This window comes from Chiloscyllium plagiosum, unplaced genomic scaffold (assembly GCF_037043375.1).
Source record: "Chiloscyllium plagiosum isolate Xiang-an unplaced genomic scaffold, Cpla_swu_hap1 HiC_scaffold_4, whole genome shotgun sequence".
Taxonomy (NCBI): Eukaryota; Metazoa; Chordata; class Chondrichthyes; order Orectolobiformes; family Hemiscylliidae; genus Chiloscyllium; species Chiloscyllium plagiosum.
The window spans coordinates 110,667,672-110,694,856 of record NW_028270142.1 but is presented as its reverse complement, the minus strand read 5'-3'; the positions used below and the strand labels follow the sequence as shown (position 1 = coordinate 110,694,856).

Genomic DNA, 27,185 nt, shown 5'->3' with positions numbered 1-27,185 from the left:
TCATGTTGATTATAATTTATTGTAGTAAGATTAGACAGTGAGACTCACATTTTTAAATCCAGTTGAATGACTGCTTATGATAACACTTAAAACAACAGCTCTAATTGGTTGAACTACACATCTTTACTCACTATTGATTCAGATGATTGACAGAGCTACTGAAGAAAACAGGGAAAGTCTAATACAATGCATATTGTTTTTAAACAAAACATTCTGGATAGTCTAAAACTAAATTTTAGTATGTTTCTTCTCTGCAATAAATTTCACATTTTGTCCCATGCTCATGGTTTTATTTTAAACAGGAAACTTTTGACAAAAGCTGGTTTTCTTGGCAGTTTGTTCTGCCTACTCTGCTGTTGACCAATGTCCTCTCCAAAACTTCTCACTCAATCCTGCTGAAAAGGCAAACACAAAAGACAGGAGTTAAACATGCAGGTTCAAATCCAAACATCCCTTCACCCCCAGAGAGACAGACAAGATTTATTCTGCTAGTCAAGCCTGCTCAGCTGTACAGTTAGATCATTCCTGATCGCTGCCTCAACTCCAAATCTTATAATGGTCTTAACCAAGCACTCGTAGCCTTTTGGGGGAGAGAGTTTTAGATTGTTACTACCCTTTGCTTCCTGATTTCACCCTTAAATAACCAGCCTCAATTTTAACATTATTCCTTTTTTACCTGTGCCCTGTTTCATTATCAACCTCTTTCCTAGCACCTATTGCTGCTGTTTCTACTAATGATGTTAATTCTGCTCAGTAACTCCTCTTAGACAGTGCTCTGAATCTCTGTTGCTAATCCATTTCCTTCACACAGTCACTCTATAACCCCTCCCTGAACCCTATATTACTAACTATACTCTTACTCTTAATTGTATCATGGCTGATCAATCCAGTTCTCATCCTGTCACTAATCAACCTCTTTCCTAGCACCTCGTGCTACTCTTCTACCAATGATGTTAATTCTGCTCAGCAACTCCTCTCAGATAGTGCTCGGAATCTCTGTCCCTAATCCATTTCCCACCACAGGCAGTTATTACTAGTTATATGCCCTATCCTATTGAATCTTTCTAACTCAACTAGATTATCCTTAAGACCTGTCTACTCAAGGGAATATAAACCTGGTGTATGCAATTTGTCCTCATTATTTGACCCTTTAAGCCCTAACTACATTTCTGCAATCACCCCCACTTTGTAAAAGCCCATATATCTTTCTCTGAAGAGTAACTGTCAAAGAGTGAGTGCCATATTCTGGATGGGGCCAAACCAAGGTTCTGAACAAGTGAAGCCTAACAATATAAGAAGATAGAAACAGAAACAGGAGTGGGTCATTCAGTAAGCTCATGACTCATCAAGATCGAAGATAGTAGCCCTCAACTCCCCAAGCATCCAAACATCTGTCTATTTATTTTTCAAATATTTTCATTGATCTAGCTTCCACAACTTTCTGAGGCAGAGAATTTCAGATAATCACAGCCCTCTGGGAGAAGAAATTCCTTCACCTCTCAGTTTTAAATGAATGTCCCCTTCTTCTGAAATTAAGTCCCTAGGTTTGAAATTGCCCCACAAAAGGAAACATCTTTTCAACGTTGACCTTGTCAAGCCCCCTCAGAATCTTATGTTTCAGTAAGATCACCCCTCCTCCTTCTAAATTCAAATGAATAAAGGCCTAGCCTGTTTAGCTGTTCAATCTCTTTATCCCAAGAATAAGTCATGAATCTCCTTTGAACTGCCTGAAATGCCATTATATCCTTTCTAAATACAGGAACTAAAACCCAGCTGTACTCCAGTTGCAGCCTCAAACAACATAACTACAGCATAATGTCCTCCCCTTTGTGTTCCAGCCCCCTTGTGATAAAGGCCAACTGCCCATTTTACTTATGTGAATTGTTCTTTGTATCTGTCCAACAGGTTCTTGTGACTTGTGTAAACTATCCTCTGTGTTTTTTGCTTTCTATATGAGTTCCTAATTTATTTATCACTTGAAATATTTGCAGAAAATATGAGAATTGCCACAGTTATGTCCACAAACACTGTCAGTAACTGGCTCCCAAATTTATCAAACCTCTTCATTTGTGTAGGTGTGCTTTCACTAATTTGTGATAAAGGGCAAAGCCAGCTGTTGCATGGGAAAATTATCACTTCATAATTCTGCTCAAAGTCACAAGTTATCCAGATTTGGAAATAAATAGCTGTTTCTTCATTGTCACTGTGTCAATATACTGAAACTCTCCACCTAACAACGCTTTGGAAGCACCTTCACCACATAGTCTTCAATATTCAAGAATAAGACTCCAACATCTTCCTGGGGCAGGAAGGGATGATGCATTAATGCTGGCCTTGCCAGTGGGATACAGAGCGATTCCTTGGTATTTTGTGTGGTACAGGTTATGGTTTTAGGAGATGCTATCAAAAAATATCCTTGATGACTTGTTTCGTAATCCTTATCTTTTCAAGTGGCACAAATTCTCGAAGGTAACAATTGTAATATTACTGTTTAAAAAGGGACGGAGAGGGAGATTTCTTAGTTTGGCGTCAATGCAAGAAAATCTTAAAATCATAAAGAATTTGATAACTAGACATTTGAAACAATTGGGAAAGTTAGTTGGAGTCAGCAGGGATTTATGAAAGGGAAATCATGTTTGACAAACTTGTTGGGAGTTCTTGAGGATGTAGATTAAGAAGAACCAGTGACTGTGGTGCACTAAGATGTTCAGAAGACCTTTGATAAGGTCCCATGCAGGAAGCTAGTAAATAAAGTTACAGCAGAGGGCTAATATACTAGTATGGATTACGAATTAACAGACAAGAAGCATAGAGTAGGAATAAACATATTCTCAAGATGACAACCTGCACCTGCAAGGATTCACAGCTGTTCACAATCTAAATAAAGAATTTGGATGTGGGGATACCTTGTGATGTTTCCAAACTTGTGATCACACAAAACTAGGTGGGAATATAAGTTGTGAGGAGGGTGCAAGAAGGCTTCAAGTGAACTTAGACAGGCTGTGACTGAGCAAAAACAACAGTAGAACATAACGTGAATAAATGTGAAGGTATCCACTTTGGTAGAACAAATGGAAAGACAGAATAATTTTGAAAATGTTGATGACTTGGGGAGTGTTGGTGTCCAAAGGGAAAAGGATATCCGTGTCCAGGAGTCACTAAATACTAGCGTGCAGGTACAACAGTCAATCAGAAAGGCAAATGGTATGTTGACTTCATCACAAGGGTCTTTAAGTATAAATATTTTGTTGCAGATGCACTGAAACTTGGTGAAACCACGCCTGGAGAATTGTGTAAAATGATGGTCTCCTCATCTAAGGAAGAATGTATTTGCCAGAGAGTGATTGTAATGGAAGTTCACTAGACTGATATTTCAAATAATGGCATTTTATAATGAGGAAAGATTGAGGGAACTTGGTCTGTATTCTCTTGTGTGGCGATCTCACTGAAATTTATAAAATTTGTATAGGGTGTCCAGACAAAGGGACACAGTCTCAGGGTAAAGGATAGGCTAGTTAAGATTGAGATGGGAGGAATTTCTGCACCGTGAGTATGGTGAATATTTGGGAATCTCCAAAGGGCTAGGGAAACTCAATCATTGAGTAGGTTCAAGAGAATAATGACATTGATGAATATGAATATTACATGGGGAAGTGGTCTTGACATTTATGATCAGTCATGATCTAATTGAATGTTGGAGCAGACCTGATAGGCTGAATGACCTACATCCACTCTTACATTCTTGTGTATTTCCTGTAGATGTTCATATTGCAGTCACAATGTCTGGTGTTGAAGGGAGTTGATCTTTTAACTGGTGGAAGAGGTATCAGTCAAGCAGACTGGTATGTACTTGATGCAATCAAAATTCTTAAGTGTCACTGCAACTGAAGCCATCCTCACATTCTTGTCTTGGACTTCATAAGGGGAAAGAGTTAGGGAACTCAAGAGCTCAGCCACTTATAATAGACCACCCAACCTCATGATTCAAGTGGCTGGTCTAAATGATAACCGATCAATCATAGTGCAACATGCTGAAGGGTTTTGGCAATGATAATGCCACTGACTTTCAAGTGTAGATAGGTTTTATTTTCTTCGGTGACTGTCACTACCTGACAATAATTATATCATTCTGTCTGTTTACTGTCGCTATATGTGAAGTAATTACCAAAAGACAAGAAATGGATTGCTTACCGGTGAGCAGCTGACTGTAGTCTTTGTTGGTACAGGGACGTTGAAGCTAATTGTAATGATTGCGTTGCAAATCAATATGGTCTGTTAGGAAAATGAACTAATTAGTAGAATAAATGATTGTATTCTACTATTGCAGAAGATAATTACAGTTAAAAAGATACCATTACTTAGATTTGGATTATGTAAGTCTTTCAGCACACCTTAATGCCTTACAAGAAGGCCATCTCCACAGTCTCCTTGGTACATTATCCAGCCTCATCTCAAATAAATTCGCTGTTCTGGTAACAATTCACATTCGTTCTGGTGAATCTGTGCTGCCTTTCCTCTGAGGCCATTACATTCTTTCTCAGGGATGATGCCCAGGATTGAATGCCATATTTTTGATGACGTCTCACCAGAACTGTACACAGCTATAATATATCTGGCACTCCTTGGTAATTCCCCTCAAGATGAAGGCTAATATTCCATTACTCTAAATTAGTTTTGACCCATCCACTGGCTTTCAGTAGTTTCTGTATAAAGGTAGTCAGATCTGTCAGTTCTGCCTATCACTTGCCCTCTTAAGGAGCGACCTAAGAATTCTCGACTTTCCCATCATTCCTTTTACAAGGCAATGAGGGAAAGTCCGAGTGCAATATAAAGTTGGCATAATCTTGTTTCCGTTGAATTCTGATACTACCATCAGATTCCCATTGGAGTTATGGCATGAGACTGACAGGACTAAGGAGGACTATTGAGGCTAATAAGGTGCATGGCTGCTGCAGATGAAATGGCAGCTAAGACCAAACTGAGCTCTCCCCCCACCTGACACCCTTTGTTAGAAACAGGCACTATGAATCACAGTTAATTCCATTGGGTCATTCCCAAAATGCTCAGAAAGAAGACACAGTTATACTCACTCCATCATCCATGTATTCACAGTCTTGCATTACATCCTCCATTCCCTTAGTGCACACTGTCTGTTTGAGGGCAAACCCAATCTCATATTCTTTACCTTGTGGGATTTGCTGTTTGAACAAGGAGTAATTAAGCATTTACATTCTTATAGCAGTGCATTTGAGAGCATCAAGTCTGTTGAGGCATTTGCTTCTTTTTTGTCTGCAAACTTATCTTCCTGCAAGCTGAGGATGTATGTTTCAAACATTTATATATCAATGTTACCAGTAAGGACTGACAGATCAGAGAGAGAACAAGATGGATAAAAGAAAGGCTGAATCTCCACTGTCCCATCAAACACACCCTGGGCATGCATAGCATACTTAGGGATTAAATAAATCTCCCCTGCACTGTCCCATCAAACAAACTCAGGGCATGTACAACAACACAGTAAATCTCATTTGTATGTTCCAATATTCCCAGATAATGTGCAGCATGGATTAGACACAGAAGAAAAATCGATGCAGTCCCATTAAGTACTTACAGAGTAGGCAGAACTGGTTAGACTTAGGGAAATAACCCCACTACTGAGTCCCATTCCTTGTGCAGGTAGACACAGAATAAAATTCACATCACATTTATCCATCTAATAGTCAGGATAGGTGTAACATAGGTTAGATATAGAGTGAAAGTCACTTTCCACAACCCACCCTGTACGGTTCACTGACAGCCTTTTTGGAAAGATTCAGTCTCCAGATGCAAAGGTCTGGGTCTATTGAATTTGGTTCCCATTTTCTTCCAGTCTAATATACCTACTGTGATCCTCTTTTTCTGGAACCTGCAATTTAGAAGTAAAGAACATATTTACGTAGCATCATATAACACCCGGAAATGAATTATTTTTGAAGTGCAGTCACTGTTATGTAGTTAAGTGTGACATTCAATTTATGCACAGCAAGTTCCCATAAACAGCAAAAGGAATGAAGGCCTAGTTAAACAGTCTTTCAATAGTGCTGGCTGAAGACAGAATATTGATAAGGTCAACAAGGAAAGGCATCTGCACCTCTTCAAACACACAATAGAATCATTTCTGTTCACCTTATGTTTAAACCTTGATAGCAAGTAAACAAAAAAAGATACATGTAAAGTCTAAATATCTGAATATGTGTTGCATTCATAACAAACTAAATGAATTGATAATGCACATTATAGATATAAATAATACATGGTAGCCATTACGGAGTCATGTTTGCAGGATGTTGAGTCCTGAATATTGAAGGGAATGTAACATTAAAGAAGAATAGGAAGATGAGCAAAGGCGGAGGGCTAGCACTCCTAATCAAAAATAACACTTGTACAATAGTTAAAGGTGACTTGGTTCAGGAAATCAAGGTTATCCAAATTAGTTTGGATAGAGATGTAGAACAGTAGAAGGAAAGAAGTCACTAGTGAAAATGGTTCACAGACCCTGTAGTGGTAACTAGAAATTAGGACAAAGATTACAAAAGAATATGGTCAATAGACAGCAATAATAATGGATAATTTTAATCTACATATAAACTGGAAGAATCAGACTGGCACTTCTAGCCTAGATGAGAAGTTCATGCTTTCATCATCGTTCTTAGAGCAGCCTATCTGGCACCAAACAGAGATGAGGATAAATTAGTCTTGCTATTGTGTAGTGCAACAAGATTATTTATTGACTGCAGAGTAATGGCACCTCTAGGTAACATGACCAGTGGTCAGATAGATGGCAGATGAAGTTCAATGTGAAAAGTGCAGTGATGCATTTTGGTAGGAAGAACAAGACAGACACTATAAAATAAGGGGAACAATTCTAACGAGGGGTGCAGAATTAGAGGCACCAATGTGCACAGGTTATTGAAGGTGGCAAGAGAGGTGGACAGAGCAGTAAAAAAATCATACATCGTGCTGGGCTTTATTAATAGAGATATGCAGTACAGGAGCAAGGTGAAGCTTAACTTGTATAAGTTACTGAAAACCAAAAATGCTGAAAATCACAGCAGGTCATGCAGCATCCATGGAGGCAGAACAAGTTAATGTTTTGAGTCTAGGTGACTCTTCATCAGAACTGACATGAAGTATGATGGGGGGGGTGTGGAGTGCTGGGAGAGAAAAAATATTGTTAGTGCATATTAAGTGATCAGAATGTGAGAATGGCAGAACAATGGTGGGTCAAACTGCCAGACTGGAAAAAACAGATGGTCCCACTGAAGTGAGGGGAGGGGAGAGAGGACATGGTGACGGAGAATGTAACAATAGAAGCTAAAAGAAAGGGAAGGAATGGGAATGAATTCACAATCTGAAGGTGTTGAACTCAGTATTAAGTCCAGAAGGCTGTGAAGTGCCAAGTCTGAAGATGGGATGTTGTTCCTCCAGTTTGCGCTGTGATTCACTGGAACATTGCAGCATGCCAAGGACAGACAGGTGGGCATGCGAGCAGGTTGCTGTGTTAAAATGACCAGCTGCGGGAAGGTTGGGGTCATGCTTGTGCACGGACCAAAGGTGTTCTGCAAAATGGTCACCCCATCTGCATTTTGTTTCTCCAATGCAGAGTAGGCCACCCTGCGTGCAGGTGAATGCTGCTTCACCTGGAAAGACTGTTTAGGCCCTTGGATAGTGAGCAAGGATAAGGTGAAGGGGCAGGTTTGACCCTCTGTGGTTACATGGGAAGTTGCCGTGGGGAGTGGTGTTGGTTGTCGAGGACTGGACTACGGTGTTCCAGAGGGAACAGTCCCTCAAAATGCAGAGGGGGGAGTGAGGAGAAGATGTATTTGCTGGTGGCATTCTGCTGAAGTTGTCTGAAATGGAGGAGAACAATCCTTTGAATGTGGAGACAGGCAATATGAAAAGTGAGGACAAAGGTGTTAAATTTCAGCTAGAATACTTACTACTAACTGGGTATACATTGTCTTAAAGCAGTATAATCCAAAAAGGGCAGGAGAGGTTAGATTAGATTAGATTACAGTGTGGAAACAGGCCCTTCGGCCCAACAAGTCCACATCGACCCGCCGAAGCGAAACCCACCCATACCCCTACATTTACCCCTTACCTAACACTACAGGCAATTTAGTATGGCCAATTCACCTGACCCTGCACATCTTTGGATGGTGGGAGGAAACCGGAGCACCCGGAGGAAACCCACGCAGACACGGGGAGAACGTGCAAACTCCACACAGTCAGTCGCCTGAGGCGGGAATTGAACCCGGGTCTCTGACGCTGTGAGGCAGCAGTGCTAACCACTGTGCCACCATGCCGCCTGGTCTCCCACCTGATCTCATAAATATTTAGCCTTCAGTTAACCCTAACAAAAACAGATTATCTGCTCATTATCAAAAGTCTGTTTGTGGGACTTTACTGCTCACAAATTCACAATTACATTTCCTATACCACAACAGTGACTAATTTTCAAAAGGCCTTCCTCAGTCAGAAAGTACTTTGAGATATCCAGTTATGAAAGTTGCAATACAAATATAAGTGTTTCTTTGTTCATCTCTTGCTGCCTCCAAAGACACCCAGTTATTTCATTACTGTAGGTACATCACCCTAACACAATGCATTGCTCCCCTTGCCTTTCAGAACAATGTTGGCCATAATAGAAGGTGCAGTTAATTGTCTAGCTGCTGGCTAGACACAGTGTTAACACCTGAGTCCAATGGAGGAGATAGCCCTCCACATCATGCAATCAGTTACAACTGAGCCCACAGCATTCGCCATCACGAAAACCACTCAGGATGCTCATACGTAACTACATTATGGTCCCACCTTAACCCAACCCCACTCTCATCCTGCCATTTGACATAATGTGAAAGTAGCTGATTATGTAAGCATCAATCTCTCACTTTACCCTGCCCCTCGGTCTCCCCACCCCCTCAATCTGTCCTTTCTGATTCACGCTTCCCGAGCCACCAGCGTCTCCAGCCACAGTGATGAGAAAGCACAGCTAGTTGATGTGACAATCACAGCCAGTAACTCAGATACTGATACTGCTCAAACCTTAAATGCCAGTATAAACCAGCACACAGTGAGACAATGGGTAAGAGATGGGAGCAGCTTGGTTGAGAGTGATAGGGTAGCCTGTGTGCCAGACCACCAGAGGATAACAGCACAGATAAGCTTTGAAACACAGACTCAAATGACAATTTTGATAGGTTGGCCCACAGGAGAGATTGATGGTAATGAATGCCAGATTCACTTTTGCCACTGTCAAAGGCCCATGGAAGAATTCCAAATCAGTGTGAGGAGATCCCATAGAGCCTGAAGGCCAACTATTGCAACAAGGAATTGGTAACAGCAATCCATGACAGCACCAGCAAACCTAGCCATGCTACAGAGTCTGATAGGTGCAGTCTCTGTTCCATTGTAGCACAGACAGAAGCCTCCCAATGTCTCAGGGCTGCACAGAAGTGAAAGCACTGGCATAGATCCTGAGTTCCATGCTTGATATGATTACAGACTCAAGTTCCTGCCATTATGGTCATGGGTTTCAATTCTCAAAAGACCGTACAGGCTCTTGTGACAATCTGTGCTCCTAAAGATATCCAAATTGCTGAGATGTCACCCAGAAACAAAGTAACATCATGGTGCACTATTAGTCTTTCTCAGGATGACAACTTTCATACTGCCACCACTGTATCTCCACCAGTGCCAACCTAGAGCTTCTCAAGGCCATCTGGAGTCTCCCTTGGTGCAAGTCACTCCTTCCTTCAGCCAGGCTGCAGCCAATGGAATAACACTGGGTTGGGCAAAGGTGCATGGAAGACTGATAGTAAGTGTGATTTTTTAATTAATTATGTTATTGCTTTGTATTATTTGCTATGTTACGGATAAGATTGTTGAGTCAAAGTGAAGGAGCTTCAAACTCATGAGCCACTACATACGTCACCTGTATCACCAAAAGATAAATCTCTAATTCTCCATGGAGGCCTTAGGAATGAATAACTGTCTCAGAATAAGTGCATAATGGTTTCTACCAGGATGGAAAGCATTCTCTGGCATGATGTAAGTGCTTATTTAAATAATTGTCCTGGGCATTTCCAAAACCTATTGTTATTGACATCCATAATGTTGCTTCTGCCGACAGAGGAAGAAACCATGTGCTCAATGAGCGTAACATAGACGAGATCAACATTGGTGTATTCATTGATGTACAAGGATATATCGGAAATGTTACCTGACCCCATGTGGAAACATCCAGACACATAAAATGTCTATCCCACTATGACCTTTGTGGTCATTGAACATGTCACTCTGATCCTACCGTGAGATTTCAAATCAGGCTGAAGCAAGTGGCTCAATCCTTTGATCTCATCCTTGTTTAAACTGTGTCCTGATTCAAACAGAGATGGAGGTGCTCTGGAGAAACCTTTAAGTGGACAGCCCACCTCCTCTGCCCTCTCTGTAAAAGTTCATATCTCTGCAGCTTTTATTCCATTTGCTAGTTTTGTTGCAGAACAAGGAGACACAGTCACCACGGCCCCTAGATTTCATACAATGTTGAGTCACCAAATCCCGTTGCCTCTCTGAATGCATGCAGTAGCTCATCAAAACACAATTCACAGCTGGAACTGCTGTTTGACATCATGATGGAATCTCTTCTGACACTTCCAATGACAATATACCTCTAATCCCTTCTCACCACAATGAGACAATGCCAGGAATGCCCAAAAGCATGTACAGCACCATTTCAGACCTTCAGGGCTGCTGCGGCATTGGCATTAGCCATGACTTGGAGCTAGTTTTACAAAGTACCTAATTCAGTCCTACTTGTTTAAGCCACAGTCATTTCCAATGTTATTGCCCTCTAATTATAAATTGGGCTTCATTACTTGTATAATGGTTAACAACAAAACTTACAAGCAATAGAGATCATTTAACTGAAAAATAGCACTTGGCTAAAACAAGATGTGGATACATCAGTACAGATCTCCCCTATTGCCACAGTGGGTTGAAATTTATAGATCATTATCAGTGGATCTGAAGCTGGAGTGTTCACAGGATATAACACATGGCAACTCCACTGATTTCACATCCATCCCTACCTATGTGCCATTTTATGATGGGTTTTATACAGCCCACCCATCATCAGATCCAAGAAAGGACCTTAACCGGTCAATTAGTAACCATTTAAGAGCAGGATTACTTCAAAACCATCCATGGTAGGTAGAGGCTTACACCAGAGGCTCACACCAGCATATCCTACACAGGTTGGTTTGGACTAAGTTGGCTGGGGAACAACATCCCATTGAAGGTACTACACTCTCCCCAACCAAGGTCACAGACACCCCTTACAACCCTTCCCTCTCCTATCAGCCTCTTAAGCCTTGCTACCACCATTGCAATCTGCCAGCCCTCCACGCGTTCTCACTCCAAACTGCCAGCCCTCTCCTCCCCCACTCACCACTCCAATCTACCAGCCAGACCCCACCAATATCCCAGACGTAGCTTAAATTCCTTTTCCATGTCTGTTCCTTATTTGGGGATGACTTACAGCTTCTGCAGTGGCCACTACTCAAACCTGGAACTGCTGGGACTGTAACATTGCCAAGGAACAAGCTGGTAACCTCCTTGTTTTATGGGGATGAGATCTTATCCCGAACCAATTAACATTGCTGCCAATGTAAAGTTGCCTCAGGCCAGCTAGTTTTTAATGAGTGGGCTCCCTATTGGTTTTGTAGTCAGGGTTTGGAGTAATGTTTTTGTACATACTAAATTGCCTGGCTTGCTCCAGCCATGTGACCTTTACCTCTGTATAACTTGTTTTCACTTCAGTTTGTGGCAGCCATTGGTGGAACTTAAAAGCTTAAGATGAAGCCATGTGAGATCCAGCTACTGTGAAGAAAGTAACCCCAGCCTCGAACATTTGAATATTGGGTGAATTAGAATGGTTGCCAATTTTCCACACCTTGTTGCTGCGGAAATGAAAGGAGAGACAGAAATGGAATGTGTTGTTCCTTTCTCAGTGGCAAAAATATGAAGTAGTTACACAAATAAGTAAAAAGATTGAACAAATAAGCATAGTAACCCTGTTATCAGCCCTGGGTCAAGAGCGATAGAAGCTATATACGTGCTAAGCTTCACTGAGGAGCAGAGAACCAAAACAAGATAAATTTTGAAGATTTAAAGACTTGAACCATCTAATAATGCTACATTGAATGATAAATATTCAAATCAGAATTCAAGGAGAGAGGGAGATTACTAGTTCGTATGTGATATCACTGATACAGCTAGCTGAACCCTGAGAGTTTGGCCAAAGTGAAAGGTCATCTCAGAGATAGAATTGTCTTTAGGCTTAAGATATCCCATTCTGAGAGCATGTTTGCTAAAAAAAAAAAGGAGAAATTAAATCTCAAGAAATCCATTAACATACAGAAGCTCTGAGGCTGTCAATCGTCATCTACAGCATATTAATGGGAGAACAGGTAAGACTTTGCATTCTGCTGAGAGACATTCCAGGCTAACAAGAACAATATATTCTAAACAATTAAAAAGTATTTGTAGAAGGGCCAGAAGAGAGGTCACAGCCAGAGAACACGATATAAACATTGTGGAAGACATTAAACAGAAGAAAATAAAACATATCTAGTGTGGGGAAACAATGACTATCTGTAAGCAGATGAATCACTCTGCATGCAAATATCGACCTGGAAAGGAGCAAAACAAGCCTTTAAAGATGGCTGTGAGAGAGATTTCAGATGATACTTCTGAATGAATTATTTTACACCATACAACAGGTTGGTATCATCAGGTCTAAAAATTATAACTAGTTTGTGACTATTAGACCAATGCCTGCATAAGGAGAGTATCAAATTAATGTGGTGTCAGATAGACATCATTCAGGTGCCTCATTCAACATTATGGGCTTTGTAAAGTTGTTCAAAATGGTGACCCAAAAACGAAGCCCTCATAGATTAAGTTGAGGCTATATGATGGAATGACACTCATTCCAATAGGAGAAATGAAGTTGAGAGTCTGATGCATTGGAAAGAATAAAGATCTGGAACAGTAGATGTCAAGCAAAATCCATCCAACTCAACTGAACTAAGTCTAAAATTTGGACTAGTAAGTCTTCAGAGAAGCCTTCCAGAAGAGGCCTGCAGAGTTTCACAGGCTGCTAAGCCATTGACTGCTGAAAAGGTTATAAAGATCTTTTTACATGTGTTAGATATCTTCATGGTATCATCTCAAAGTAGAGGAGAAAGTGAGGTCTGCAGATGCTGGAGATCAGAGCTGAAAATGTGTTGCTGGAAAAGCGCAGCAGGTCAGGCAGCATCCAGGGAACAGGAGAATCGACGTTTCAGGCATAAGCCCTTCTCCCTGAAGAAGGGCTTATGCCCGAAACGTCGATTCTCCTGTTCCCTGGATGCTGCCTGACCTGCTGCGCTTTTCCATCTCAAAGTAGATTAAAGTGTGAGACTAACTCAGCATCTGCTGAGGTGGATTCCAGCTGCCTCACAGACAAGATAGGTGATATCACCGATATCAATGAAAAGAAAGATAAGGTGAAGAACTTATTCTGTGAAGAGACTGATAGTTGATAATAAGCAAATGTAAGCTAAGGAGGTGGTCAGCACAGAACAGCAGAATGAACAATATGAGATGGAAATAAACAACATAAAAGAAAAGGAATGCCTGACATCACATAGGAAGCTCATATACTGAAAGCAAAAAGCCTTAGCTCAGATCCTGATAAAGTAAGAGCTGGGGCAGAGATGTAGTGACCAATAGATGTGAAAACTGCAAATATCTGTTGGACTTGTGAACAATCTAGCAAAGTTCTCATCTAATTTGTCATCAGAGTGTGAACATCTACACAGGTTCACTACTAAGAATATTGATATTGATGGTATTGGGGCACAGATCAAAAAACAAATTTCACTCAAAACCAACAATCAGCACCAAAAGTTTGACATGCTCCAGAAATTAGCAACATGGCAGATATTGGGCGGAATTTCCCAGCATCTGAATGACATGACCAATGGTGAGAAAGGATAGTCAGGGTTAGTTAGTGTAGATTTGGTAAGGTCACATTTGACAAACTTGATTGACTTTTATTGAGATAAATGGGAGCATGAAAGCTCTTGATGTGGTCAACATGCACTTCAGCAAGGTTTTTGATAAGATCCTTTATGGAAGACTGGTCAAGAAAGTAAAAGCCTATGGGATTCAAGGCAAGGGATACAAAGTAACACACTGGGTCCAAAATCAATTGACAGGCAAGAAGCAAAGGGTGAGATTAGAAGTATATTTATGTGACCGGAAGTCTTTCCAGTGGAGTGCCACAGGGCTCAGTATTGTCTGTGGTGTACATTAATGATTTGGACCTCGATTTAGGGGGTATGTATCAAGAAGTTCATAGATCACATGAAAATTTGCAGAACAATACATAGTGAGGAGGATAGCTGCAAACAGCAGGATATCAACGCACTGCTCAGCTGGGCACAGTAGTGCCAGTTGGAATTCAATCTGAAAAGTGTGAGGTTTGGAAAAGGATTGGGCCATGGTCACTTTGGAAAACTAACGAGACAAAGAGTGACACAATGAATGGCAGGACCTGGAAATTACAGAAGATGGGAGAGTGGGTGCACATTCACAGATCCGTGAAAGTAGAAGGGCAGGTAGATTATGTGATAAGGCCTTTTGTGATACTTGGTTTTACAAGCCGAGATGTAAAATACAGAAGCAGAGGGGTTACGCTACAAATATAACTTACTGGGCATAGCTGGAGTACTGTGTGCAGTTCAGGTCACCACACAATAGGAAGGTAATTATTACACTCGAGAGGGTGTGGAAAGAATTTCCTGGATTGCGACCTGGGCAGGAGGGTCTGAGATATAAGGAAATATTGGTTAATTTGAGGTTGTTTTCCTTGGAGAAGTGATGGTTGAGAATGGCCCTGATGGAGGTGAATAAGATTATAAGGGGCTCAGATAGGGTGTAGAGGAAGGATCTTTTTCCATGAACAGAGGGATTAATCTAGATGTATAGATTAAAAGCTAAGAGCTAGAAGGCTAAGAAGAGTGTTGAGATTTTTTTTGTGGAGGGTGATGGGAGTCTGGAACTCCATGCCTGAAAGTGTGGTTGAGTCAGAAATTCTCATAACAATTAAGCAGTATAAGATATCCATTTTCATTGCTATAGCCTCCTGGACCATGATATTCTCTTGCTCTGGGCTCCATCTCCAGCCATTGTTTACTCCTCCCACCACACTTTTAGTAATATATACCAACCCTTTCCTAGCTACAGAGCAAACCTACAGTCAGTTCTGAACTAACGTCACTGGACCCGAAATGTTAACTCTGCTTTCTCTCCACAGTTGCTGCCAGAGTTTCTCTAGATATTTCTGTTTCTGTTTCTGATTTCCATCATCCACAGTTTTTTTGATTTTTTTTTCACAGTAATTCTGTCTTACTTTGTATTTGAGTGCAGGCCCAAAACTAGGCAGCTATGCCTGAAAGTCTGCGAAGAGTAGTCCTTAGTCCAGTCAGGGAGGACTTTGGCCAGTCAGCAATTCAGTCACTGACTTCGTCTGACCTGAGTCCATGGGGTTGGCTGTGGTCAAGGGTCCAGGGATCGTGTGCATATAGCCCAAAGATTGGGCCATGGTCAGTCTTGCAATTTGAATCCAGGGATCACCAATAAATCAGTCAGGGAACTATACAGGAAGCTGGTCCCTCCTCGGTCAGGGCAGATGATGGCAAACCACAGCCAGTCCTGCAGTTTTGGGTCCTCTATGTCGAAGGGTGCTATTAGGGAGCAATGCTGTTCTAGGGAAATTGGGGAACTCAAATCACGAGACTGGTGCTACAATGCAGAGTGGACAATAACTGTGAAGGGGGTTATTGTAGATACTGGTGTGGGAACTAACATAACATGGGAGGGCACGTGATACCACAGGAGGGAGAGTCATCAAGGGTCACCACCATGTTGGCTTTAGAGGGGGCAGTGGATCACGATGGTAGCCATTAATAATTGTTAGGCCTGCAGTTCAAGAGATAAATTGCAGAGATGCATAGTTAAATAAACAAGTTGAGTGGGGAGAATCAAAGCTGGTAGAGTTGACAGGGATTTCAATTCAGAAATGAACATGAACTGAGGCAGACTTGATAAGGCAGCTTAAGGTGAAGGAACCCTTAGGAGGCAGTGATCATAATTTGATTGAATTTACTCTGCAATTTGGAAGGGAGAAGATAGAATTAGAGGTAATAGGTTTACAGCTGAATAAAGGTAACTGTAGAGGCATAAGGGAGGAGCTGAGTAAAATTGACTAGGACAGAGCCTGGCAGGAACGATAGTGGAACAGCAATGGCAGGAATTTTTGGGAGTAATTAAGGAGACACAGCAGAGATTCATCCCAAGGAAAAAGAAGCCTGGTACAGGAAGGAGGAGGCAACCGTGGCTGGCTAGGGAAGTCAGGGATAGCATAAAAGCAATAGAGAAAGCATGTAATGTGCTGAAGGGCAGTGGGAAATCAGAGGAGGTTTACAAACACCAACACCAAAATGAGATAAGAGAGATTAAATATGGGGGTAAGCTAACCAGTAATATAAAGGAAGACTGTAAGAGTTTCTTTAGATATATATAGGGCAAAAGAGAGGCAAAAGTGGACATTGGGCCACTGGAAATGATGCTTGGGAGACAGTAGTAGGGAACAAGGCTGAAGAACTGAATAAATTACTTCACGTCAGTCTTCACGGTGGAAGACATGAGTAATATCTCTAAAGTTCAAGAGAGTGAGAGGGCAGAGCTGAGCATGGTGGCCATTATCAAGGAGAAGGTGTTAGAAAAACTGAATGGGTAAGTCACCTGCACCAAATGGACTTCATCACAGAGCCTAAGGGATAGAAACTTCTAAGCTGAAGAGATAGTGGAGGCGTTAGCAGTGATCTTTCAGGAATTGCTAGAATTAGGGAGGGTTCCTGAGGACTGGACACCCCTCTTTAAAAAGGAAGTGAGACAAAAGAGGAAAAATTACAGACCAATTAGCCCAACCTCGGTCATGGGTAAGATCCTGGAATCCGTTGTGAAGGATGAGATTTCTGAATACTGGGAAGTGTATGGTAAATTAGGGCAAAGTCAGCATGGTTTCATCAAGGGGAGGTCATGCCTGACAAATCTTCTCGAATATTTTTGAGCAAGTAATGAGTAGGTTAGCCCAAGGAGAGTGAATGGATGATATCTATCTGGACTTCGAGAAGGCCTTTGACAAGGTGTCGTACAGGAGGCTACTGAGTAAGATAAGGGCCCATGGCGTTCAAAGCATGTATAGAAGCTTGGCTGTCTGGCAGTAAGCAGAGAGTGGGTATTAAAGAGTCCTTCTCAGGATTGCAGCCAGTGACAAGTGGTGGTCTGCAAAGCTCAGTTTTGAGACTACAACTTTTCACTTTACACATTTATGATCTAGATGAAGGAACTGAGGGCATTCTGGTTAAGTTTGCAGATAATATAAAGATAGATAAAGGGACAGGTAGCATTGAGGAGGCAGACGGCTGCAGAAGGATTTGGAAAGATTAGGAGAGTGAGCAGAGCATTGGAGTACAGTGTGAGATCATGCACCTTGCTAGGAAGAATAGAGGCATCTACTTTCTAAATGGAGAGAAAATTGAGAAGTCTGAAGTGCAAAGAGGCTGAGGAGTTCCAGTCCAGAATTCTCTCAAGATAAACTTGAAAGTTGAGTCAGTAATTAGGAAAGCAAATGCCTTATTTTGAGAGGAGTTGAATATTAAAGCAGAGATGTACTTCTGAGGCTCTATAAGGCTCTGGTCAGACCACATTTGGAGTATTGTGCACAGTTTTGGGCCCAATATCTCAGGAAGGATGAACTGGCCCTGAGTGTGTTCAGAGGAGGTTCACAAGAATGGTCCCAGGAATGAAAAGATTAGCGTATGAGAAACGTTTGAGGACTCTGCGTCTATACTCGATGGAGTTTAGAAGGATGAGGAGGGACGTTATTGAAACTTACAGAATACTGAATGGCCTGGTCAGAGTGGATGTTGGGAAGATATTTCCATTGATAGGAGAGACTAGGATACAAGGGCACAGCCTTAGAGTAAAGGGAAGACCTTTTAGAATGGAGATAAGGATACACTTTTTCAGCTGGAGAATGGTGAATCTATGGAATTAATTGCCACAGAAGGCTGTGAAGGCCAGGTCATTGAGTATATTTAAGGCTGAGATGGATAGGTCCTTGAGTATCGAGGGGATCAAGGGTTACAGGGAGAAAATGGGGTTGAGAAACATATCAGACATGATTGAATGGCAGAGCAGACTCGGTGGGCTGAATGGCCTAATTTCTGCTCCTATGTCTTATGGTTGGTGGGGCAAAGAGGCATCTGGAATAACAAGTGAAGCTTTCAACTCTCTCTCTCTCTCGAGTGCAATCTGGAAAGTCTTCCAATCTTGCCCCCAATTTCAACCACACAATGAACATGTGCTGCCCCCACATGTGGGCAGAATAAGTTTGTTATATTTTGTCTGAGGGAACAGGCCAGACTTGTGAGCAATATGCACCTTCAAGGGGCAACTGTATTAATCAATCTTTCAGATTTGAGATTGAAGACATCTACCACCACAAACTTCTGCACCTCACGCATTGGTCTTCTTTACAGTTTAGAATCTTGGCCACAAGCAATCCTGACTGTGTTGTTAACTACTACAAGTTAATCCTCGTAATTTCTGGGAAGCAGAAAATATCGCATGTGACCTTTAAAGTTGCATCTGCAGTCCACAATTTTCGAACACATTCCACGGGTCTCAGACTGCACAGAGGTGCAGAGCTGGTGTATGTCAGAACATACTCTATTATGCAAGACTGCCTTTCTTGGGTGATGTGGGAAGTGGGGTTGAGGTGGGGAGGTGGGAGCAGTTACAAGGTTTCATTAATCTCATCACACTCAAACTCTTACTGTATTTGTACAGCATGGTTTGTGCTGTATACATCTGAATAAATTTTAATATGCTCGCAACCCATATAGAAGCATCCCATGGCCTTCCTTGACAGAGATCTCCACATCCTACTATACTGTGACTCTGGTAAACTCCTGTGTGTGTCTGCTACAATGGCCCAAGAGTCACATTTTGTATCTATCTTCAGTCCATCAACTCTGCACCAGCATTCAACCACCAAAATCCAACTCCAGTTTCTTAATATTTTCCAATAACTCTTAATTCCTTTACAGACTAAACATCTCTCAATTCCTGCTTCGAATGGACTTAATGACCCAACCTCTATAGCCCTTTGCAATAAAGAATTCCACAGATTCATTACCTTCAGAGTAGAAATTCCTCATCTGTTGGAATAATTTTTGAAAAGATTCACCCACATAAAAATTATAGATAGGCCTGCATTTTCTGGCTTTTTTATTCCTCTCTCCTTTGTTTGAATGGGTGTAATAGTTGTAATCCTTTAGTTTTCGGACACTGACCGATATATAACAAAGATTGACAAATTTTAAGCAGAGCCTCTGTGATTTCTGTCAAGCAAAGTCTTTAGGATCCTGAAGCAAGCTTAGAATGATATCACATTTGCCTCTTCCTGCAGCGTATGAATAAAACATGGTGGGTGGAATTAGACAGGTAGAAAGTACACAAATCAAAAATGGAAGATTGTTCAGTTGTGGATAACAATCTCTTAACAACTCTTAGCTCTCTGTCTCTCTGGGTAAATGCTCTGTGTCTCTGGGTAATCCAAGATGGAGATGGGAAAAATTTCTGGCTGCAAGAGTTGCTCCTTTTTTGAGGTTTTTTAGGTGTTGGAGGTGATTTCCTCAAATTCTAGGAGCAGCAATTACTGTTTCTTATGCTGTTGCATTGTTTTGGAACTTTGGGGAAAAAAGTTTGAATCCATGTATCACTGGACATCGGAGTGCATCTGGGAAAATTAACAAACAGTGAAATTCACAACTGATCTTGGAGGAACTGTTGGGCAAAGTTCACAGCACAGAATCAGATAAGTTAATCGTTGTTTTAAGTGTGGCCTACAGAGAATCGGCAGTAGTGAGAAGAGTGGGTTCTTTTTTGAATATATGTTTTTGGAGATATGTCTCTTGATGAAACTTAAAATATAAGCCATAACTATTAATTTAACCTGGGGCAGTGTTTGTAGAGGAATAAGATAGTGTTATTTTCTGGGTCTGTAGATTGTGAAGGAGCAAACATGGCCTTTAATAGAGTGATATGTACTTCTTGTCAGATGCGGGAGTTTAAAGAGAGCTTATGGGTTACTGTGGATTATATCTGTCATAAATCCTGTTGGCTACGAATCTTATCAGATCAAATGGATCGGTTGGAGAGGCAGTTAGGAGCAATGAGGAATTTGCCAACAGTAACACTATGTGATGGATGGCAGTTATAGGAAGGGGGGAAAGTCTCAGATACAGTCACATAGATGGATTAACTCCAGGAAAGGTAAGAGAGGTAGGCAGCTAGTGCAGGATTCTTTTGTGGATATACCCATTTCAAACATGTATGCTGTTTTGGAAAATGTAGGGGGTGATGGATTCTCAGGAGAACATAGCACAAACAGCCAAGTTTCTGGTATTGAGACTCACTCTAATGCAACGAGGGTTGCGTCGTTTTCCAAGAGATCAATTGTGTTAGGGGATTCTCTAGTCCAAGGTACAGACAGACGTTTCTGTGACCAGCAGCGAAAAGGCAGAATGGTGTGTTGCTTCCCTGGTACCAGGATCAAGGATGTCTCAGAGAAGGTGCAGAGGGGCCAGCAAGAGGTCATTATCCACATTGGAACCAACAGCATAGGAAGGGAAAAGGTTGAGATTCTGAAGGGAGATTACGGAGAGTTAGGCAGAAATTTAAAAAGGAGGTCCTTAAGGATAGTAATATCTGGATTACTCCCGGTGCTATGAGCTAGTGAGGGCAGGAATAGGAGGAGAGAGCAGATCAATGCACGGATGAGGAGTTGATATGTTGGAGAAGGATTCACAATTTTGGATCATTGGGATCTCTTTTGGGGTAGAAGTGACCTGTACACGAAAGATGGATTGCACCTAAATTGGAAGGGGACTAATATACTGGCAGGGAAATTTGCTAGAGGTGCTCAGGAGGATTTAAATAGTAAGGTGGGGGGGGGGGGGGGGGGATGGGGGGAGGGGGGGGGGGGGGAGGATGTGGGCCCATGGAGATAGTGAGGAAAGAGATCAATCTGAGACTGGTACAGTTGATAACAGAAGCGAGTCAGTCAGGGCAGGCAGGGACAAGGTAGGACTAATAAATTAAACTGCATTTATTTCAATGCAAGGGAAGTCAGATGAACACAGGGCATGGTTAGGAACATGGGACTGGATATCATAGCAATTATAGAAACATGGCTCAGGGATGGGCAGGACTGGCAGCTTAATGTTCCAGGATACAAATGGGCGGCACGGTGGCACAGTGGTTAGCACTGCTGCCTCACAGCATCAGAGACCCGGGTTCAATTCCCGCCTCAGGCGACTGACTGTGTGGAGTTTGCACATTCTCCCCGTGTCTGCGTGGGTTTCCTCCGGGTGCTCCGGTTTCCTCCCACAATCCAAAAAGATATGCAGGTCAGGTGAATTGGCCATGCTAAATTGCCCATAGTGTTAGGTAAGGGGTAAATGTAGGGGTAGGGGTATGGGTGGGTTGCGCTTCGGCGGGGCGGTGTGGACTTGTTGGGCCGAAAGGCCTGTTTCCACACTGTAAGTAATCTAATCTAATCTATATTCAAATGCTACAGGAAGGATAGAAAGGGAGGCAAGAGAGGAGGGGGAGTGGTAATTTTGATCAGGGATAGCATTATAGCTGTGCTGAGGGAGGATATTCCTGGAAGTACATCCATGTAAGTTATTTGGGTGGAACTGAGAAATGAGAAAGGGATGATAACCTCATTGAGGTTGTACTGTAGACCCCCTAATAGTCAGAGGGAAATTGAAACAAACTTGTAAGGAGATCTCAGCTATCTGTAAGAATAATAGGGTGGTTATGGTAGGGGATTTTAACTTTCCAAATATAGATTGGGACTGCCATAGTGTTAAGGGTTTAGATGGAGAGGAATTTGTTAAGTGTGTACAAGACAATTTTCTGATTCAGTATGTGGATATACCTACTAGAGAAGGTGCAAAACTTGACCTACTTTTGGGAAATAAGGTAGGGCAAGTGACTGAGGTGTCTGTGGGGGGAGCACTTTGGGGCCAGCAACCATAATTCTATTAGATTTAAAATAATGATGGAAAAGGATAGACCAGATCTAAACGCTAAAGTTCTAAATTGGAAAAGGCCAGTTTTGATGGTATTTGGCAAGAACTTTCGAAAGCTGATTGGGGGCAGGTAAAGGGATGTTCGCAGGTAAAGGGACGGCTGGAAAATGGGAGATAACGAGAATCCAGAGAATGTATATTCCTGTTTGGGTGAAAGGAAAGGCTGGTAGGTATAGGGAATGCTGGATGACTAAAGGAATTAAGGGTTTGGTTAAGCAAAAGAAGGAAGCATATGTAAGGTACAGACAGGATAGATCGAGTGAATCCTTAGAAGAGTATATAGAAATTAGGATTATACTTAAGAGGAAAATCAGGAGGGCAAAAAGGGGACATGGGATAGCTTTGGCAAATAGAATTAAGGAGAATGCAAAGGGTTTTTACAAATACGTTAAGGACAAAAGGGTAACTAGGGAGAGAATTGGGCCCCTCAAAGATCAGAAAGGTGGCCTTTGTGTGGAGCCACAGAAAATGGGGGAGATACTAAATGAGTATTTTGCATCAGTATTTACTATGGAAAAGGATATGGAAGATATAGACTTAGGGAAATAGATGGTGACATCTTGAAAAATGTCCAGATTACAGAGGAGGAAGTGCTGGATGTCTTGAAACACATAAAAGTGGATAAATCCCCAGGACCTGATCAGGTGTGCCCTAGGACTCTGTGGGAAGCTAATGAAGTGATTGCTGGGCCCCTTGCTGAGATATTTGTATCATTGATAGTCACAGGTGAGGTGCCAGAAGTCTGGAGGTTGGCTAATGTGGTGCCACTGTTTAAGAAGGGTGGTAAGGACAAAGCAGGGAACTATAGACCGGTGAGCCTGACATTGGTGGTGGGCAAGTTGTTGGAGGGAATCCTGAGGGACAGGATGTACATGTATTTGGAAAGACAAAGACTGATTAGGGATAGTCAACATAGTTTTGTGCGTGGGAAATCATGTCTGACAAACTTGATTGAGTTTTTTGAAGAAGTAACAAAGAGGATTGATGAGGGCTGAGCAGTAGATGTGATCTATATTGACTTCAGTAAGGCGTTCAACAAGGTTCCCCATGGGAGAATGATTAGCAAGGTTAGATCTCATGGAATACAGGGAGAACTAGCCATTTGGATACAAAACTGGCTCAAAGGTAGAAGACAGAGGGTGGTGATGGAGGGTTTTTTTTTCAGACTGGAGGCCTGTGACTGGAGTGCCACAAGGATCGGTGCTGGGTCCTCTACTTTTTGTCATTTACTTAAATGATTTGGATGCGAGCATAAGAGGTACAGTTAGTAAGTTTGCAGATGACACCAAAATTGGAGGTGTAGTGGACAGCGAAGAGGGTTACCTCAGATTACAACAGAATCTTGATCAGATAGGCCAATGGGCTGATAAGTGACAGATGCAGTTTAATTCAAATAAATGCGAGGTGTTGCATTTTGGAAGAGCAAATCTTAGCAGGACTTATACACTTAATGGTAAGCTCCTAGGGAGTGTTGCTGAACAAAAAGACCTTGGAGTGCAGGTTCAGAGCTCCTTGAAAGTGGAGTCGCAGGTAGATAGGATAGTGAAGAAGGTGTTTGGTATGCTTTCCTTTATTGGTCAGAGTATTGAATGCAGGAGTTGGTAGGTCATGTTGCGGCTGTACAGGACATTGGTTAGGCCACTGTTGGAATATCGCATGCAATTCTGGTCTTCTTCCTATCGGAAAGATGTTGTGAAACTTGAAAGGGTGCAGAAAAGATTTACAAGGATGTTGCCAAGGTTGGAGGATTTGAGCTATGGGGAGATGCTGAACACGCTGGGGCTGTTTTCCCTGGAGCGTCGGAGGCTGAGGGGTGACCTTATAGAGATTTACAAAATTATGAGGGGCATAGATAGGGTAAATGGGCAAAGTCTTTTCCCTGGGGTCGGGGAGTCCAGAACTAGAGGGCATAGGTTTAGGGTGAGAGGGGAAAGAAATAAAAGAGAACTACGGAGCAACTTTTTCACACAGAGAGTAGTACGTGCATGGAATGAGCTGCCAGAGGAAGTGGTGGAGGCTGGTACTATTGCAACATTTAAGAGGCATTTGGATGGGTATATGAATAGGAAGGGTTTGGAGGGATATGGGCCGGGCGCTGGCAGGTGGGACTAGATTGGGTTGGGATATCTGGTCAGCAGTTGGACTGAAGGGTCTGTTTCCATGCTGTACATCTCTATGACTCTATGACTCTGAACCAGGTAACGTGCAGATTACTGCATGTAGTAATAAGGGTATTAATGGATGTGCAAGTGGATATGTGGAGTTTAGGTACATGTTCTACTTTCCTGTTGCTATTTTGATACAAAAAGTAGAGCGATGACTTCTCTCTTCAGATCACACCAGAAACTGCCAGTTTTCTTTCTTACAGAATTACAGAATTGTTCTGGCATAGAAGGTGCCATTCAGCCCATCATGCCTGCAACTGTTATATTCCCAAGTGCCAATTTCCCTATATCCTTGTACATAATTTCTGTTCAATTAATCATCAAATGTCCTCTTGAAAATCTCAATTGAAACTGTCTCCACCACATTCCCATGTTATGCATTCCACATCCTAACCACTCACTGATGAAAAAGTTCTTTTCTTACATAACCGATGCTTTTTTGTACATCACTAAGTGTATGCACTCGTGTATTTTTATGAGCAGGAACAGTTTCTCCCTATCCAGTTCAATCATGATTTTTGAAAACCTCTATCAAATCTCCTCTAAGCCTCCTTCTCCCCAAGGGGAACACTTAAAGCTGCATCATCAAAGAACTGAGTCCAGTTTAGGTAAGGCTATAAAAATGTGCTCAACATGAGCAATGAGATCACATCACCTAGTGCAGAGCTTGTAATGAAAATTAAAACATACATCCCAGACAGATCATGAATGAAACTTGGAATAGGTCTTTTGGAGGAAGTGATTATCTTGTCAAGGTCTATTCTGAGAGTAAGACCATCAAATCTCATCGACTGTCAGTGAAATTGTGCAATGTTTGAAAGAACACTAAAATGTAGTTTCCAATGGTAAAAAAACTACTAAAGGCAGCAGTCGGAATTGGAGTAATGGACAAAATCAAGGTGAAACAACAGGGCTAAATGCCACTTTGATGAAACTGCTGAATCTTTGCCAGAGTTGAGCACCGGATAGCTAGAGTGCAAAAGGTCAATGCCCTCAACAAGAGTCAGCCCCCATTTGGCAACTTGTGTCCTGAGCAAAATGGTTATGACCTTGGCCACAGTGAACAGGAATGATCATTATTGCAAATACTGACATTAACCTACAACGAGAGAAACTGATCCTCCTTTTCAGGCAGCTGCTTAGGAAGATATGATCCAACCACCTGCATAAAGTACAGAACAACACACAGTCCCAAAGATCCATCACTGTCCAACATGGAAATAGACAAGCAACAGTCTACCATGGCAACAGTACTCACTACAAACACCTGTAGTTAAAGGAGAAACAAACCCTTGGGAACAAACAGATACCAATGAACAGCCAACAACACATAAGTACTATTGGAAGAGTTGCATAATTTACAGCTTATGAATCCAATGCATGTAAAGAGACTGATGAATGTGGAATACATGAGAGCTAATACTGTTTTTTTCCCCAAAAATGATCATTTTTGTTTTTGTCTGTATTTTTGGATTTATAATTTGAAACTGCAAATATTAATACATGCAATCTCTTTTTGTTTATATTAAGTAAAAGGGACATGTTTGGAGAAATGCATTTGTACATTGAGTACAGACTGACTTGCTGTGGTCACGTGACCTCATAGCACAGCTGCAACTAGTTTTCACTTTCATTTAAACACATTATTAGAAACAAAGGGAATATAGCACCCTATTAAATCCAGCCAATAACTCACACAGGGAGGACTCAGGTCCAATAAACATCCAGCGCTGACTGAGCCACACTTATCCTTTTCGGGGAAGAGGGTGGAGTGTGTGAGAAAAGGTTTTAAAAATGCTACCATTGGAAGGATGGAATTAAAATCAGCTGATCACTAACCAGCAGCAAAGAATGTTGGGTGACAATACTACTATGTGTGTGATTTGTCTTGGCTAGGATGCTTTCAAGATAAAATAACTTGCACAAGGAATATCTGGATGCAGCACACAGTTTAGAACTGGACTTCTGCCAGCAAAGAAACATTTTGTGAAGTGCCGTCCAGGGGCTACGGAAACAATTCAAAACAAAATCTTTGGAGGGCAGGAACATGTTAAACTGTGCATGACACCGTCTCTTACCAAGGTCCAATTTAAAATGGTGATTAAAGGGTCTATTTATACCACAGGATTCTGACATGAAATAAATCCAGTCGCTTAACAGATGTTGGTTTTGAACACCTACCAATCACTTGTCACTGATGATAATGGATCCATAATGCTGCTGACCCCATTTTGTAAACATTGCAGTTCTGTTAATGACAGGTGAATTGAGCCCATTATAATTTTTTTCTTGCTTGCCTCACCTTTGGTTAGGTTCCCTCTGATGTGCTGGCTCACCCAGCTCCTACTCCCAGTTCTGCAGCAATAAAAGCAAGCTGCACGCAGGCCCACTGGGAAACCTCTTTCCTAATTCCAGCATTTCAGCTCCATTTTTATTACCTTGATTGCAATGCAGGAGGCTCCCAAGAGCTTAAATAGGTTCGTCTGGCTGGAACCTGCATTGTATTTGTAGATAGCAGCATACAATGCATCCTTGGATGTTGGCGTCCGTAGAACTGGGGCTCCGTTCCCCATGGCAACTGCCCCAACACACACAAGCATAATCAACCAGAATCTCATCCCGTAAGAAGTTTCCTGTGCAAGATTCCAGTCAAAACTGCTGCGACAATCCAGCAGAAACCTGTCTGCCCATAAGTTAGCTA

At 41.9% G+C, this 27,185-nt stretch overlaps 1 protein-coding gene across 2 annotated transcripts; it reads right to left on the bottom strand.

Annotated features, from left to right (window-relative positions):
• LOC122548947 (cathelicidin-related peptide Oh-Cath-like) lies at positions 1 to 27,159 on the bottom strand. 2 transcript variants are annotated; one of them, XM_043687954.2, is made up of 4 exons: positions 26,923 to 27,159; positions 5,091 to 5,198; positions 4,192 to 4,272; positions 1 to 392 (listed from the first exon to the last, which is right to left on the bottom strand). In XM_043687954.2, the coding sequence occupies exons 1-4, from the start codon at positions 27,100 to 27,102 to the stop codon at positions 387 to 389; spliced, it is 375 nt and encodes a 124-aa protein (XP_043543889.1). In that variant the 5' UTR covers positions 27,103 to 27,159; the 3' UTR covers positions 1 to 386. The 2 variants fall into 2 exon arrangements, with proteins under 2 accessions (XP_043543889.1, XP_043543888.1); XM_043687953.2 differs by having other exon boundaries at positions 1 to 395; positions 26,923 to 27,157.
• Positions 27,160 to 27,185: the final 26 nt, after the last annotated feature.

Coding starts and splice junctions, on each gene's coding strand:
- LOC122548947 (XM_043687953.2), bottom strand. CDS start 27,102: ATGAGATTCTGGTTGATTATGCTTGTGTGTGTTGGGGCAGTTGCCATG. Junction 5,199..26,922: donor CCTCCTGCATTGCAATCAAG/GTAATAAAAATG, acceptor TTGTTCAAACAG/CAAATCCCACAAGGTAAAGA. Junction 4,273..5,090: donor GTGAATACATGGATGATGGA/GTGAGTATAACT, acceptor TTTTCCTAACAG/ACCATATTGATTTGCAACGC.